This window comes from Mesoplodon bidens (genome assembly GCF_964165515.1).
Source record: "Mesoplodon bidens genome assembly, chromosome: 5".
NCBI classification, from domain to species: domain Eukaryota; kingdom Metazoa; phylum Chordata; class Mammalia; order Artiodactyla; family Ziphiidae; genus Mesoplodon; species Mesoplodon bidens.
The window spans coordinates 129,960,004-129,977,740 of NC_138161.1; the positions used below are offsets into that span (position 1 = coordinate 129,960,004).

Below are 17,737 nucleotides of genomic sequence, written 5' to 3' on the forward strand. Positions count from 1 at the left end.
CGGAGCGCCGGGGACCGCGGAGATCATCAGCGCGGTTCGGCCCCCCCGCCTGCCCGGCGCCGACCGCCTCCGCTGCTCGGTCCCGGGCTGGGCGCGGTGGCGTTGCCCAGGAGCCCGCCGCCCGCGGGGCGCGCACCACCTTGACCCCGGCGGCCCCGCGGCAGGCAGGCGCCCGCAGTTCCATGGTTGGTTCGGAGCGCGATGAGCCGCCCGTCCTCCACCGGCCCCAGCGCTAACAAACCCTGCAGCAAGCAGCCGCCGCCGCAGCCCCAGCACGCTCAGTCCCCGACTGCGCCCCCGGCCGCCGCCACCATCTCGGCTGCGGGCCCCGGCTCGTCCGCGGTGCCCGCCGCGGCGGCGGTGATCTCGGGCCCCGGCGGCGGCGGGGCTGGCCCGGTGTCCCCGCAGCACCACGAGCTGACCTCGCTCTTCGAGTGCCCGGTCTGCTTTGACTATGTCCTGCCCCCCATCCTGCAGTGCCAGGCCGGGCACTTGGTGTGTAACCAATGCCGCCAGAAGTTGAGCTGCTGCCCGACGTGCAGGGGCGCCCTGACGCCCAGCATCAGGAACCTGGCTATGGAGAAGGTGGCCTCGGCAGTCCTGTTTCCCTGCAAGGTAAGCCCAGGTGCCAGCCGCGCACCTCCGCCCGGCGACCTCCCGGAACTTCTGTGTCCTCCAGCCCACTCTCAGGCGCTGAGAGGCAGGTGGCATCTCGCTTATTAAAAATAAAAAAAAAAAAATGTTTACACCTTGTCTACGCTCCTCCATGCCCACCTGTCCACTTTGGGAGTAGCTCTGGGCTGACAGCTGCCCGATCACTGACCCCAGCCTAATTGGCACGCGATCGTTGTTAGGACACTTCACGCTCTCCCCACCCGGAGCCTGTGTACTCTGCAGACGTGTACTCAGGCTGGGTAGAGCTGGGCCGCCCAAGTAAAACTTGGACCGGGAAGCTGACTATCTTTGGGGGATTGAGAAGGGGGGGAAAGGGCGAACCAAACGCACCCTTTACCAGCGCTGGGCTTGGAAGAATTGCTACTGTATTCCTCCTGCACCCCGCGCCTGCTTTCAGCGCACCCCTGACACGTGGGAGCCCTCGGGAGGGTAGCTAAAAAAAGGGTGCCTACAGCCTGTTTTCCTCCAGCAACAAGAGAACCCTGTAAGCCACGCCTTTCCCTCTCCCAGGCTTCCAAGGACTGGGGAGTTGAGTTTTTTCACTAAGTGGGGTGAAAGCAAGAGTTGATGGGAATTTAACAGGAAGGGCACGCAGGCGCTGCTGTTACAGTTCTTTAAAGCCCATCACTTTATTTTTTATTTAGTTAAAAAAATGATCGATGATCTTGCAAAAAAAAAAAAAGCACATCACTGAGACAAGAAGTCAAGTGAAAGAGCAAGATGTTGCACCTCCTTTCCCACCAATGTTAGGTTTAGTATGCATCTGCATAGGGTTTTTTCTAACCATATATAAATATACTCTTCCGCAGCTGAATATAGAATTGTAGATGTCAGTGTCAGAAAGGTTTATATATGCACACATAAGTTTTTCTCCAAAAATGGCTTCTGCAACTTGCTGTCTTAAATTCGTTTCATCACACGTGTTTTTCTATGTCTGCAACCTAGCTCTACGTCATTGTGTTTTAAATGACTGCATAATATTGCATTGTGTGGTCATATTGTAGCATCTGTTTACCTACATCTGTCAGTTAAAAATCTTCAGGAGCAGTTTCAGAGACATACCTATCTATGTTACCTTATTATAACCTAGAATTTTACCATAAATTCACTCTCTGAACTTAGAAATAATGTCATTAATACTTCTGTGTTTTTTTGTAAAAGTAAGTACTGTCTCTTGGGCCATTTAGGCTGTCTTGCATTTCTCCTTGCTGCTGCTTACTTTTATAGGGCAAGAGCTTATTTTTAAATTAAAAATAGTCCACCAGAGAACTGAAGCTTGGGACTCAAGTCAGTAAAATGATTTAATTTGGTCTGTGCCCTACCACAAATCAAGTTTAAAATAGCATATTCAAATAAGGGTTTGAAGCCGTGTCTGGGCTATGGGTTTTCAGTCAACCTTAATAAATTACTCTGCTTTCAACTGCTCCTCATGTAATGCTTACTAATCCACCCAGCCTAGTAGTAGGTTGTTATAAAATTTAGACAAAATAGTTCCAAAATTTTCTTAGGGTCATGAAGAAGGTGGCAGCCTAGTGATCAAGAGAAGATTGGGCGATAGGTGACATACGAGTAGATATTTGAGGTTTGAGATATTTTGTGGGGCCTGGGTGAGGAGGTGGCAGATGCCCCACAGGGTTTCTGGGGAGCCATCTTCTCAGCCTTTCACTTTCCCCCAAACCTTCAGTGGCTGATAAAAGAAATTATTTTAGATGAATTACAGGTCACAAATGAGCATTGGATATCAGTCAGCTATCCCTAATTTATTTTTAAAAAGCAGTGTCATAAAAGCATTATGTTGCTCCCTAGAGAAAGGGAAAGGGACAGTTAACAACATGCTGTCTGAAGTATGAAGTTTCATTTTCAGGATCCAGAATTCTGGTTCCTGTTGAAGCATGTGTTCTTTCCTAATGTGAAGTCTCTCTTGAAGAAGAGTTCTCTTGGGAATCAAGGGTATCCAGCATTTCTGTACATGTCAGTGATTTTTAAAGTTCCCATTCGGTAAGACTGCACTTGGACAAAGCCATCACTTTACAAGCTGAAATTAGACAGGGTCCACCATCCCCCTGCAGACCAGGAACCGAGCTTAGAAAATGACCTGGGGGCTCACTTTTGTGCGAATGCATATGTGTGAGATTTATAGAGCTGGAGTATGCATGCCTCACCTCTGGTTGATCAGTAATCCAGACTATTGACAGGGCAGCTCAGCCAGTTAGTTTGGATAAACCAAACTTGGCTGGATACAGAGGCTCAGCAAGCAACTGAGATAATGTTTGTTGGGGAGGCTGAGAGCAATAGGGAATGGTGAGGTCTGTGGCAAACTTCAGCAAACTAGGTCTGCCTAGCAAGCCCTATGCCTCACACTTGCCCCTGGAAATCATAGGGACTGCCTTGTCACTGTCCCTACCTGCTCTGAGTCTCTCTCATGGGCTGCCTTATGGGAGAAAATGAATGCTGAGTAAAATACCAGAAGCCAGGTCTCAGGAGTTGCCTAGCACTGCCATTGTTTGCGTGAGAGACCACCTCTGGGGGCCTTGATGTCCTCATCTGTAATGAGGAGATTGGACTGTTCAACTTCTAAGGACCTGTGGCTTCCAGAATTCCATGAAAAGAAGGGAGGCTCTGTGGAATGCTTGTTGGATGCCCTCTGCTTGCCAGCTCCTTTGCATGGGTCATCTTTTATGAGTTTGCTTTTCTTTTTCGCAGGTGAGGAAACAAGCGCCTATAGAGAGGTTAAGTGTTAAGTGATTTGTCAAGATCACACAGTGGACCAGCCCATAAACCTGCATCCCAAAGGCACACGTCCTTTGTACTGCTCACTATGTAGGGATTTGGAATCTGAGCTTATACTCCAAGGCTCCAAATCATAACTTGAGGTTGACACCAGTAACAAAATCATCCGACTGGATGAGTTCACCAGATGGACACATCCCAATGAGACAACATAGATGCTGACTATAAAATTCATTGGCAGGAATGTTGTAGGGCTTGTGGGGTGAGAAGATCCGGTGGGGTGGCGGGGAGAGGAGGGAGGGAATAGCCGACAAACCTAATATTTGGGGGGGATTTCAACCCAGCTCTGAACTGCTTGTGCTTCAGTTGCCCCCAAAATGGATGCGTTGCCACATAGCTTCCTTATGTAGGTGTGGGGTCACATAATTAAAGGCTAGAGTCCTGCCAGCACCTTTGATAGAGGGCACCATATGCGCTATTAGCTCAGGTCTCTTTTTTAAAAAAGGATCTCTATCAGAGTACGGCTGTCTGCCACCTGTGGTATTTTTAGTCCATTCTATGGCCTGTGCCACGCCTGAGAAGTTTAGGCATCCTATCCCCTTATCTCAAACCCACCGCCACCTCCGGGGAGCATGGGTGTAGGGGGGAGAAGTGAAGGTTGACACATCGGTGCCCCCCACTCAACAGTGTATTTTAATATTAGCCAAGTATTTCTCTCCGCAGCCGTGGGAAATGCTCAACCATCCCAGCTCACTTACACTGTGAGACGTTTTCTTTCCACTTTTCCTTTGGCTCCTCTAAAAGTTTCTAGCAGCATTATCACCAAATAATTATGGAACGGGAAAGCCTCTGTCAGATTAAGTCTTCCCTGCAGTTGGATTGTGACACTGTTGTTAGTGTCCCTCAATGCGAGGGACAGAGGCATCTGACACGTGACCTCAGGTTCGGGTGATGTCAGGGGCAGTGGGGGTGATTGAGAGTTGGACCACACATGCCACCTTCAAAGAGGTCAACTTTTGCCTGAGTCTCGCTGGTTGGCAGGGATGGGAATGTGGATGCAGCCATGCCAGACCTTTGGATTTTTTCAAGAAAAACCAGAAATCTGGATTTTTTGAATGTTACATATCTCAATTTGGGCTTCCCTGGTGGCGCAGTGGTTAAGAATCCGCCTGCCAATGCAGGCGACACGGGTTCGAGCCCTGGTCTGGGAAGATCCCACATGCCGCGGAGCAACTAAGCCCATGCGCCACAACTACAGAGCCTGTGTGCTAGAGCCCGCGAGCCACCACTACTGAGCCCGTGTGCCACAACTACTGAAGCCCACGCACCTAGAGCCCATGCTCCGCAGCAAGAGAAGCCACCGCGATGAGAAGCCCGCGCACCCCAATGAAGAGTAGCCCCCGCTAGCCGCAACTAGAGAAAGCCTGCGCGCAGCAACGAAGACCCAATGTAGCCATAAATAAATAAATTTTTTTTTAAATCTCAATTATTTTTTTTAACATTGGCCAAATTCAGATGTAAAGCCAGTACTTGCAGGCCCAACCAACCATGTCTGCAGACCAAATTCCAGCTGCCAGTGTGCAACCTCTGACCTGGTTCTCTTCTAGAAAGCATCCATTGAGCCTGGAAGTTCTCATTTAACGCTGAGCATGCATGAACTTTGGAACTCTGATAGGCCCCAACTGTTACAGCTTATTCGCTTTCATCTTTGTTTTGCCCAGAGAGAATGCCAACCTTCTGGCCTTTGGGAGACCTGACCTGTTGTCCCATTGACTAGATGTTTGACTTTGTACAAGGCACCTGAGTGCCTTTAAGAGAAAGCGTTGAACTCAATGATTATAGCAAGGATCTTTTTTTGCCCTAAAATTTTGGAATCTAGCGAGCTGTCCAAGGGAAAAGGGCACTACGCAGGAGACAGGACTGGGTTCTCATCCTGGCTTTCTGTGACCTCAGTCCAGTCACTACTTCCTTGGACCTTTTTGTTCATCAGTTAAAAAGAACGGAGATAGGGCTTCCCTGGTGGCGCAGTGGTTGAGAGTTTGCCTGCCGATGCAGGGGACACGGGTTCGTGCCCCGGTCCGGGAAGATCCCACATGCCGCGAACCGGCTGGGCCCGTGAGCCATGGCCGCTGAGCCTGCGCGTCCGGAGCCTGTGCTCCGAAACGGGAGAGGCCGCAACAGTGAGAGGCCCGCGTACGGCAAAAAAAAAAAAAAAAAAAAAAAAAGAACGGAGATAACCCCTAGCTGGTGGGCGCTCTCAGATCAGAAGTGCTGGAGAGGCCTTCTGCTTCACCAAATCAGATGGAAGATGGATGGGGTCACAGTGGTTGCTAGGTGATGGGTGATCAATCACCTAAAATTCTGAGGGTATAAGCTGATTTGCCAAAACAATTTCAAAGATCTCTTTTGAGCCTCAGTAGTTCCCCTAAGACAAAATCCTTTACTTTGGAAATCGTCCTCCCTCCTGGCTGAAGTTGACAAGGTTGGCTCCTAAAAGCCTGTACTGGCAGGCACTGGGGTCCATGTGCATTTCTGGTGAGGCTCAAGATCTTCAAGAACAAAGTTCACAGCTTTTGAATATAAAATCAAGAACAGAAGCGCCAACTAGGAAGGAGTACCAAAGTTTAATGCTGATTGTACACAGAGTTGGCCAAAGATTTTTCACAGGTCGCCACCGCCTGGAACTAGACTAACTCATTGTTACTTAAAGGTGATCTTTAGTACAAGCAGAACCAAAAGGTACAGCAGGTCTGACCTATAATGTCCCCAGCCTAGGAATGGATTAGAGTTGCCCTTTTTTTTTGAAGCCGCATATAAAATGCTGTATACAAATGACTACAGTAAGACCTCAGTGTAAAATGTCTTAAGAGCCAGACTTGTACATCTGATGAAATTCGTGAACTGTGACATTTCTCATTCCCACCTGTAAGGTCCTCCTCACTCCCTGAAAGGGGTACATAGTCGGTACACATTTGCCAGAGTGAACACCAGCCTTCAGAGCCATTGTGTGTTGCTGGTGACTCACACAGAAAGGCTTCCTGAGCAAATGTGTTTTGGGTTTTTTTTTTTTAATTTTTTTAAAAATTATTTTATTTTACTTTTTTTAAAATTAATTAATTAATTTATTTTTGCTGTGTTGGGTCTTCGTTTCTGTGCAAGGGCTTTCTCTTCATCGCGGTGCGCGGGCCTCTCACTGTCGCGGCCTCTCTTGTTGCGGAGCACAGGCTCCAGACGCGCAGGCTCAGTAGTTGTGGTTCACGGGCCCTGTTGCTCCGCGGCATGTGGGATCCTCCCAGACCAGGGCTCGAACCCGCGTCCCCTGCACTGGCAGGCAGACTCTCAACCACTACGCCACCAGGGAAACCCGCAAATATGTTTTTATATTAAACCTGAGTGTACTTTCTGACGCTTGTGAGAGATACAGAAAATTCCCTAGCAAAATTTCATCAGCTTTGCCCCACGTGTGCATCTTTCTCCATTCGTTTCTTAAAAATTGGGAAGCTGTCATTCTCATTTCCAGTTGGGTAAAGGCTTTATTGTAATGAATTTTACACTGTACAGTGTCTGTGAGTAAAAGGTTACCCCCTTCCCAGTTTTCAGCCACAGACACTGTCGAGATGGATGGAAGGTAACCTGTGTTAAATGTGTGGGCCTGGGCCCTATTTTATAACTTTCAATCAATAAAGGTAGTGTCTTTGGCTCACTCCTTCTCCCCCAGGCTACCTCTTACTCTGGTAGTTTTGAGAGCAGCCCTCCTCGAGCCTCCCGGTCCAGATCCCACTGCATCCCCACTGTGACTACTTGGTGACCTCTCCAAGCCCCAGAGGCTCGTAGGTAAAATGGGGAGATGATTGGGTTGTTGTGAGGATCGAATGTAATAACTCATGCAAAGTGCCCACCACATAGTAAACACTAAATAAATGTGCACAGTTAGAAACTACAGAAAGCAAACAGCCAGAGTCTGAGGTCAGGTCCAGGATACACTTTAAAAAGAAAAAAAGGAATCTTATTTTCTCCCATCAATTTCTCCCACCGAGCTTCTCTTCCCTACTCCTAATTTTGTAGGGTTTTCATAGAGCTGGATAAATTGGCCCTGGCATTGGTTTTTCAGTGATGAGACTTTTTAAAAATTTCTTAAATGCTTTTAGAAGGGAAAGCCTGCTTAGATTAGGTAACACTTTTTATGTGTGTATTTTATGTTTTTAAAAGTTATGATCATTATTTTTAATGTAGAACATATGGGAGATTTCAATGTGATATTATTTTCCATAATCCCCACCACCTAGAATAGCCACTGCACCATTTTTGCATATGTCCTTGCAAACTTACCGCTACATCAAAATATACAAACAAACAAACAAAAAAACAACGAAAAACAAGTAAGATGGGAAATCCACACACTATTTCATAACCTGTTTTTTCATCTAACACATTGTGACTGCTTTTCCACACTGATAAATATTCCTTAAGATCCTGTTTAATGGCTGCATAGTATTGCAGTTCCATAACTCTGGAATGTTATGGAATGCAACGTTGATTATGAATGTATCAGTTATTTAATCAAACTCCAGTTTGTGGTCATTTAAATCATTCTGTTTTCTTACTGTGTTTAAAAAAAAGAAAAGGAAAGTACTGCTATAGCTGAATCCCTGTGCATAAGAAAATAATTATTTCCTAATGATAAATTCCTAGATGTTGAATGATAGGGCCAAAGGGTATGTGCAGAAATCAGAAGCTATTGCTCATACAGCAACTTGCCTTCTCACGTAGAATCATTTACAATCAAGTGCCCATTTCTCTCCAGCGTCACCAGCAATGGGTGTTATCCTTTTGCTTTTCTTAATGCTGCAGCCTGCTTTTTCTCCTCATATAACATCAGGCGAGAGTTGGCCCCTCCTAATGACACACTAACTTTTCATCAGACCCACCCCTGCCTTGGAATCCCCTGCAGCCCCAAGCCCTCTCTTCCTACAAACCATCTGCCTAGCCAGCCATCGCCCCACCCCTCCCACCCCATCCTTCTGAAACTCTGAGTCTAACTCTGGAGATAGATGTGCCAACAGAGCCCTTCTGAAGTAGTAGGAGCCGAGGAGTCTGGAGGCCTCCCTCAGTGGTGGTGTTGGAGCTGCGTTAAAAAGGATGAACGGGACTCCCCTACTGGCGCAGTGGTTAAGAATCCACTTGCCAATGCAGGGGACACGGGTTCAATCCCTGGTCTGGGAAGATCCCACATGCCAGGGAGCAACTAAGCCTGTGCGCCACAACTACTGAGCCTGCGCTCTAGAGCCCGTGAGCCACTACTACTGAGCCCGTGTGCCACAACTACTGAAACCCGTGCACCTAGAGCCCGTGCTCCACAACGAGAAGCCACTGCAATGAGAAGCCTGAGTACCGCAACGAAGAGTAGCCCCTGCTCACCGCAACTAGAGAAAGCCCACGCGCAGCAATGAAGACCCAACGCAGCCAAAAATAAATTAAAATGTTTTAAAAAATTAAAAAGGGTGAGCAGCAGCATGCCCACGGAGAAGGAAGGGATGGAAGATCCTGATGGGGCTGTATGGAAGGCCAGTGCTTGTAGAAGATGTTGTTTACCGGGTCCAAGCTGGGTGCATTGTCTCATGTCATCCTCCTAATTACTTTGTAAAGGAAGTAGGACACAGCACCCCCCTAAGAGAGTTGCCCAAAGTTTGTACGTTTGGGTAGCAGAAACTCCAGAATGTGCCTTACAATTACACATACAATGTCTCAACCTCCTGCCCTTTCAGCTACCAACTCCGCCAGCTGAGGAACAGGGATCCCAGCCTCACGTAGTGGCTTCTGCAGGGATGGCAGTAGTGGTGCCAGAAGGAGGCCTTTTATTTAACTGGGCATACAGGATGCCCGGTTAAATTTGAGTTTCAAATAAACAAATAATGTTTTGATATAAGTATAACCCAAGTATCGTCTGGAACATACTGAGCTGCGTGTATCCTTATTTGCTACATCTGGCAACCCTACCACTTCAGCCTTCTTGTGAATTCAGTTGCATTCACTGGGAAATAAAACGTCCGGAGGTATCGTAGCGCCGTTGGAAGGGTGGGCAGGGCAGTGAACCTGATCATGCAGGTGGGAGCTTGGTGGGAAGGGTGTATTGAGAAAGTCTGGACAAGGCCCATAACGCCTCTCACTCCAGCTCCTACTTTACGGTGCTTTTGTTTGCTTGAACAGAGACTCTGCAGGGACCTTACGAAACTGGTTCTCCAAGCCAGTGTGGGGTTGCCTGCTAGCTCGAGCTATGGTCAGATGAGAGGTATATTTGGTCAAAAGTCAACTTTTGTTTAACATTTCCAAGATTAAAAAGAACCCCCCGCCAGCCCAAGGAGTCTTTGTAAGGCCAAACGCACACACACCCCTCCCCAAGAGTAGGGAAAGCTCCGCCACATGGGGCTCGTCGACTTTTTCTCAGGCAAAAAGGAGGAATTTTTGAGCCTAAGATGTGAATTAGCATTGCCTTCTCCAGAAGAAAGTTTTATAAAGTTAAATGTCAGTATTTTCTTAGCCTCACCACTGTTTGCCAGTTCAAGTACTGAGTGACACTGTCTTCTCTGTGAAACTGTTCCTGCACTATGGGTAGAGAATTAGGTCTTTGCACTACCTCATAGCAGAGGTGAGGAATATACCATTTGAGTTAAGTGAAAATCCGCTGAAGTTCTTAGAGGAAGGATGCTAGACAGGCCGATGCAGGGTGAGTATGATTATTATAATAAAGAAGAGATGTCACTTTCTCCTGTTGCCCACGTCTGAAATTCTCCCCTGGTTAATAACAGCCAAGGGCTGAGTAGTAGGTAGTTTTACGGACCCACTCAGAGGTGACTTGGTAGGTAGGGAGGCTCAATCCAAGGTTACACAGGACACTGGGTACCTGAGTTCTAATCACAGCCACTCTACCAGTGGTTGTAAACACATTTTAAGCAAGAGGGACATAGAGCCATCAAAATGACGAAAGCATCATGTTTCCCCCTCTACATAAGGTTTCAGAAAAGCTATAAACACCCCCACACGAATAGTTTATGTAAATAAGGTGATAATGTGATATGCAGTAGATATTCTTATCTAATCTGGAGTCCATATTCAAATTTCAGTGGTTGCCCCAGTAATGCCCTTTGTAGCAATTTTGGTTTCCCAGTCCAGGGTCAGACATTGCATTTGGCTGTCAGTGTGCATTCTGTGATGATTACAGCTTATTTAGATGGAAAGAAAGTGCACTTTGCTTTTGCTTGCTCCAAGACAAGGTCATTTCTTGGATTTAATTCAAAAGTTTATAGGCATCAGCCGCACAGTATATATTGTACTTTGTTTTTCTTGAGCCATTCTCGTTTGAGGCGCTGGCAGATACTTTGCTCCTACATTTCACTGTTTCCTAGGAGGTAAGCAGGGGAGGCAAGGCGGTTACCTCACAGTCCCCAAGAGGGACCTGCCTCTGCGCACGGCGCCTCCAGTGTCATAGACTGCTGATTGTTGGAGTCCAGCAAATCATTCTTGAATCGCACAGACTCAGATTTGATTAAGTAGGTGAAAAGACTTACTCTAAACCAGTCACAGGATCCATGACCTTAACTAGCATGCAGGCTAAGAATTCTGTTTATATACCCATTCCATAAACAAATATAATATGCCTGTGTTTCTTAGGTAAATAACAGGTGTCTAGTGTTTGACTACGTTTCTGACATACCTCGTCGTGTGTATTTGAGTGTCAAGGTGTCTCTATGCCAAAAAGGGCAAAACCTTGTCTAAATTCCAGCTTAAGTAAAACAACCTTCAAACCCCACGTCCAGAAAACAATTGGCACTATTTACTGCTTTCTGCAAAGACATCAAAATGAGGCACCGGGTCACATGTTGCCCTTTTCATGGCAGAACGTGTTTGCACAAGACTTTGGAGCCATCGCAACGTGCAGAGTTTCTAAAAGAGAAGTCAGAGATGTTATTTCAACATCGCTCTGTTGCTCACTCTGCTGGGCCATCTCCCCCATGCCACACACATTCTTCTTTAGCTTTGGGCTCCTGTGTGTGGCCATGTCTCCCCTAACCTCCCGTTAAAGAGGTTCACTTAAAGCAGATCCCACTCAGCCCCGGAAGAGACGAGCGGATATTTGCCGGTAGAGAAATCTCATTTATAACCATGGATGTGTCCCAGGCTGCAGACAGCCCTCTGCGAAGCAGCCCAGGTGCTTTATCTCAGGAACAAGAGTGTGCAGTGAAGAAGCGGGCGTCTCAAGGAAAGCGCGCATCCTTTGAACCCTCCCCTTGGGTGGGCAGGCCCCAGCCAGACTGAGAGAAGCCTCAGGACTTTCTTGCCAGAGGCCAGGGAAGGCTGGGAGGGCCTAATTGCTGGTTACTTGTTTGTGAGGTGCCGCCACCTCATTCCTTAGGGAGGGCTGCTTTCTGGGCTGTTTTTTTCTGCTTGCCACCCAAGGAAGAAGTTCGTATTCGAACCTGCTTCCAGAAGCAGTGTGTCTGTGGACCCTGGGTGTTTTGTGTGTGTGTTCGGTGGAGGGTACGGGGCATCAAAGCAGATGGAACGTCAGGGCTGGCGTTCCTGAGCTGCCCTGGGCAGCGCCTGCTGGCCGGGCCGGTGACCAGCCTGACCCACTTCCTGGCGTGGCCCCGCCTCGCGGCTGCGAGCGCGGCTGCCCCGCCGGGCTTGGTCACTCATTGAAGATGAGTGGCTCTCAACTGGGGTGATCTTGCCGCCCAGGAGACACTTGGCCAGGCCTGGTGACATTTCCGGTTGTCAAAACGTGGTGGGTGGGGAGATGCTCTGGCATCTAGTGGGTAGAGGCCAGGGACGCTGCTAAACATCCTCGAATGCACAGCCCCCCAGACCCAGACTTATCTGCTCTTTGTCACTAGTGCTGCTGTAGAGAGACCCGGAAAATCAACTAAACTGTCAGTGATGTCCCTGACGGAACCTGGGCCCTCCTGCTCACTTAGGTTTTATCCCCACTGTTTGCTGCACCAACCCTCTGCTAGAACTGGATGGACCTACACCATCCACAATCCGCTTAATCCACAGTGAAGCTTCCCATCCCCCCTCTTCCCCAACCTCTCCCCACTTTGAAATCACCTATCACCGCCCCCCACCCCGTCTTCCTTCGCATAGTTACCCGTTCTTCTGATGTATTTGAGCTGTTTATTGTTGCATGATGTGGCCCCTCTGACAGCAAACACCACAGGGGGCCGGGTCTGCGCCACAGAGGTTGGCAGCCCTTAGAAATCCTTGGAGCTTATCGAGAAAACACAAGCCCAGGGACCAGTGCAGTTTGGGTTTGCCCCTCAGTGGCACCTAGACCATTTTATAGACAGTCTTGGGGAATTCACAGACCCTGAAGCCCGCCCTCTGATCCCTGGAGGAGTGCCCCTAATGTAGGTGACAAGAACGTCATTCCAGAACAATGGCGAGACTGTCACAAGTATGAAGTGTGGCACGAGAGTGCATGTGTATGTGTGCGTGAGTGCACACACGTTTAAAGTTTAGACCTTTTTATTTATTTATTTATTTATTTATCTATTTATTTATTTATTTATTGTGGTACGTGGGCCTCTCACCATTGTGGCCTCTCCCATTGCGGAGCACAGGCCCCAGACGCGCAGGCTCAGCGGCCATGGCTCATGGGCCCAGCCGTTCCGCGGCATGTAGGATCTTCCCGGACCGGGGCACAAACCCGTGTCCCCTGCCTCGGCAGGCGGACTCTCAACTACTGTGCCACCAGGGAAGCCCCTAGATCTTTTCTTTTTAGAGATCATGTCTAATCTAGTCGTCCTAACAGTGGTGCCAGTGGTCATGAAGACACACCCTCACCCATGATGGAAAAGAGAAGGAATAGATTGGCATTAAAGTTCAGCTTGTTCAGGAAAAGCAGAGTAAGCACGTTAACACTTTAAAATTATATTTACTTAAGTTCATAGAGGCTGTAGCAAGATCTTTTCTCATAAGGTCACTGTCCACACAGATGCTAAGCAATGCCTGGTCTATTCGTGTAACTTGGGGAGGTCCCCTGTTCTCTGTATTTGGGTCGAAGGAAGAGTGCGTGACTTGTAAGGCAAACCAATAATTCAGAATATAAATATTCCTACTTGAGTTATGCAAGAAAAAGTTCTAAAATGATTGCTGGGTGATAAATATTTGTTGTACATTTGACTTCGTGAACCTGGAGTGGTCTGGGGCTTTGGGCTGGGGGAGAGGGGCAGGTGGTGCTTCTCTGTACACTCTGTGCCAGAGTTCACCTCATTCCTGGAATTATTCCTAGGCAGCTGTGGTAAACAGCCAATGCTGAAAGGTCTTCAGATCCAAATATCGAGGGCTTATTTCAGCCAGGGAATCTGCCAGGCTCGGGGCCAATTCCTGCTATTTTTATTGTGTGGATGTGTGTTTTTAAACACCCGGCAGAATCGCCTCACCCGTCACCCACAGAAGACCATCAGAAGCCTCCGTATTCCAAGCCTCACCCTAGATTTAAAACACAGTTAACAGAGGTTTGTTTTTTAGGGCCTTGCACTGTTAGGAACACAAACTATAAATATATATGGATAAATAAATGTGTTTCTCCTGATCAAGTTTTTTATACCTGTGCTTTTAAAATTAGTCTGTGGTTTTAAAAGATGAATACACAATTCCTACGGGCAAAGTAAGGAACTGTCAACTATTTCTGCCAATTCCTACTGAAGACCGTTATAATTCACTTTAGGTACAGAGGAGGAAGGAGCTGCATTTCTCTCTTTAAGCCACCCTCTTCTTCCGTATTAGGGGAGACTCATCTCCCTAAGGGTGGTAGCTGCCTTCTCTGCTCTGTATCCACTCCGTGACTACAGCTTAGGGTCTTGTAAGGAGAATATGCTCAGTGTCTGCTTATTGCTAGTGATGAATTCAGCTGTAAGGATTAGAATGTGACCTATTTAAAGTTTATAAGGGGTTTATTCCCTAAAGCAGGGTAGGGAGAAGCAAAAACAGCTGTGGGGTTTGGTTTGGTTTTTTTAGCATTGGACATAGCATCTTAGAAAAATGACATGGGGGATTTCCCTGGCCGTCCAGTGGTTAGGACTTGGCGCTTTCACTGCTGTGGGCCTGGGTTTAGTCCCTGGTTGGGGAACTAAGATCCTGCAAGCTGCCTGGCACAGCCAAAAGAAGAAAAAAAAAGAAGAAAAGAAAAATGACGTGGCCCTTCCCTCATTTGGTGTCTTCATGTCTCAACAGGGGGCAGGGGGATCCAAGTGGGGGAACCCAGATGGCATACCTGCCGCCCTGGGCTCGAGGGGGATGAAGCTAACTTCTGGTTTCACCTGAAGAGTTCATTCAGGTTTCCGCATCCTTGACACAACCACAGCATAGTACTCTGGGCAAGTGTCTACTTGTGAGCTGATTCTCCGTCTGGTATCTGGGAATTAACATGGTCATTCTTATGAAGGTTGGGTATAGAAATCTAATTCCTCTTGGCGTGGTCTTGTCTCATGATAGATGTGATTTATCCATCAGGAATGTCATCCCTGTGCAGGGAGGAAAAGGTTTTGTTCCCACCCTATTAAGGCGGCGTTGGAGGGAGAGACTGTCAGAAAACTCATCTAGGACAAGCGGCCACTCCAGGACCCACTTGAGTTCCCCTTCTCACCGGGCCTGTCATGAGGACCTGACCCACCGGGTCATGAAGAGACGTGCAGTGCACATGGACTCGAGGAAGGGGTCTGGGGAAAGTCCAGCGGGCTCTCTTCTGCCCTGGGCTGGTCATTCCAGCAGCAACAGCAGGGAACCACAGGGCAGCCTTCCCACAAGCTGCCTGCTGGTCACAATTTGAGCCAGGAAGAAGTGGACAGGGACAACGGAGGGGAATTACACTATCTGCAAAATTGTCTGTAGGGGAAAACTAGTCTGGAGATAACATATATTCCTTATCCTACCCCTAAGCAATTCTAAATTCTTTTTAAAAATTCTTTAAATTCACAGAAAATAAGGAAAAGGCCAGATTTTCTAGGGCTGGCTTCACAATTTCGTTTGAGACGTTTATAGTAAGAGCACTTGAGTTCTCATGTTTTTAAGTGTTGGGACCAGGGCAGGAATGCAGTTCATTCCTGGTTCGGGATGTGCTCCTGATTTTATGCACGGCAGTGCTGAGGAGGAATCGGCACTGAGACTTTGAAGTCTTCAAGATCTAACTCCTCTCGAGCAAAAGTAGTGGAAATAAGAATGCAGTTTAAGTCTCGGAAACCTGAGCGGGTGAAGACTCTTAGAGGTTTGCCCCCCTAGAGGTTGAGGAGGCCCGATGTCTCACTCTGACCCTTTCTGTCCCCACAGTACGCCACCACGGGCTGTTCCCTGACCCTGCACCACACGGAAAAGCCGGAGCACGAAGACATCTGTGAATACCGTCCCTACTCTTGCCCTTGTCCCGGTGCTTCCTGCAAGTGGCAGGGGTCCCTGGAAGCTGTGATGTCCCACCTCATGCACGCCCACAAGAGCATCACCACCCTCCAGGGAGAAGACATCGTCTTCCTGGCCACAGACATTAACCTGCCGGGGGCTGTGGACTGGGTGATGATGCAGTCGTGTTTCGGCCATCACTTCATGCTGGTGCTGGAGAAACAAGAGAAGTACGAGGGCCACCAGCAGTTCTTCGCCATCGTCCTGCTCATCGGCACCCGCAAGCAGGCTGAGAACTTCGCCTACAGACTGGAACTGAACGGGAACCGGAGGAGACTGACCTGGGAGGCCACGCCCCGGTCCATCCACGACGGCGTGTCTTCGGCCATCATGAACAGCGACTGCCTGGTGTTCGACACAGCCATAGCGCATCTTTTCGCAGATAATGGGAACCTTGGAATCAATGTGACTATTTCTACGTGTTGTCCATGATGCACCGAAATGATCTGGGCATAGCGCTCTATGGTTCATAAAGGTTTTTATAGATGTTTTATTCACGATGTCTTCACAAGTCAGGACCCACAGTTACCCCGTGTTCTGTGTGAACGGCAGCTTCCCATCTGGCATTGGCTCAACAAAGGTCATTAAACTGGGACGGAGGAGGTTGGCCTGTTAGTCATTTGGAGGCCGCTCTGTGACCTAAAATCAACTTTATCATTCAATTTTATTTACTTCCTAACAGCACCTGACAGGTTGTTCGGGCTCCTCTAGACCCGTATGTTAGGAATCGGAGGCTCTTTCCTGCCTGCCTCCCTGTATTGGTCCCTGCAAGTTGACAAAAGCACAGTGACTGTCAGCAGATTCCTTAAATTTACTTTTATCTTGTGTTTAAGGGGGTAGGAATTGTTTTAATGCAATTTAAACAGTGTTTCTCAAACCAGATGGCTAACCAATGTGCACAGAATCACCTGGCGTGCTCACCTGAAACACGCAGTCTGGGGAGCCTGCAAATTTAACAATCTCATCAGGGGATTCTTTCCAACAGTAGAGTTTGAGAATTAATGGGTTAAGTTGTGGGAAAGGGTCCAGATTTTAAAGGTGCTTTAAGATTGCCCTCTGCTGATACTGTTTGTCTTTCTCCTGTTTCATCCACACACACCCCGCCCCCAAATTAAAACTAGAACTACAGACCCCCATGAACACAGTCCTGAGATCTGGTCACTGTCTCGTGTTTGGGGTGGATTGCCTAGGAAGGCAAGTCAGATGGCTGTTGATGGCTCTCCCGTAGTTGTTGCTCATCAGTAGTCCAGAAGACCTGTTTACATGTGGCTTCCTTCAGTGGACCCCCTTGACTTAGATGGTGGGAAAGACTAGATGAGTAGAGTTGGAAGCGCTTTATAACTGGTGTCATCTGCTTGCTGTTGAAAGGTGTGCGTTGGGTTTGTTTGTTTGTTTTTGCCACGTTCACTTTAGTTTTTTAATAAATATTTTTCAAAAATGAATATCCTGCTTCATCTTCTGAGTGGAATCACGCATATGTATTGGGTACCTACTAGGTGCAGGTGCCGTGAAGCTTCACCCCTATCCTGGGCTTGGAGCTCTCACTGTTTCCACGTGAAGAAACCATCCTTCGTCCAAGATCATGGCACGGATTGGTGGCACCACTGGGGTCCAAACTCACTTCTCTGAACCACAGAGTGTCATTGGTGCGGCAGGTCTCCTCCTTGGAGCGGTTCTTTCTGCCTGACAGTGCCAGAGCTTGTGGAAGGAGAGTATTTCTCCTGCTTTACAGAATCAGAAGGAAGAGGCTTGGCTAGAGCTGATGTCCAGAGTACTGGGTTCAAAGCCAGGGTGACCCAGTCCCTACGTCCCAACCCTAAACCCTCAGAGGAACTCACAATATTAGCCCTGAATGCCTGGTGAGGATTGACTGCTTACCTTA

At 48.0% G+C, this 17,737-nt stretch overlaps 1 protein-coding gene across 1 annotated transcript; it reads left to right on the top strand.

The window, feature by feature from the left end:
- The first annotated feature begins 68 nt into the window (after nt 1-68).
- SIAH2 (siah E3 ubiquitin protein ligase 2) lies at nt 69-17,297 on the top strand. Its single transcript, XM_081235587.1, has 2 exons — nt 69-615; nt 15,730-17,297. Exons 1-2 carry the CDS (start codon nt 202-204, stop codon nt 16,285-16,287), a joined length of 972 nt encoding a protein of 323 aa, XP_081091713.1. The 5' UTR covers nt 69-201; the 3' UTR covers nt 16,288-17,297.
- The last annotated feature ends 440 nt before the right edge of the window (nt 17,298-17,737 follow it).

Coding starts and splice junctions, on each gene's coding strand:
- SIAH2 (XM_081235587.1), top strand. CDS start 202: ATGAGCCGCCCGTCCTCCACCGGCCCCAGCGCTAACAAACCCTGCAGC. Junction 616..15,729: donor CAGTCCTGTTTCCCTGCAAG/GTAAGCCCAGGT, acceptor CTGTCCCCACAG/TACGCCACCACGGGCTGTTC.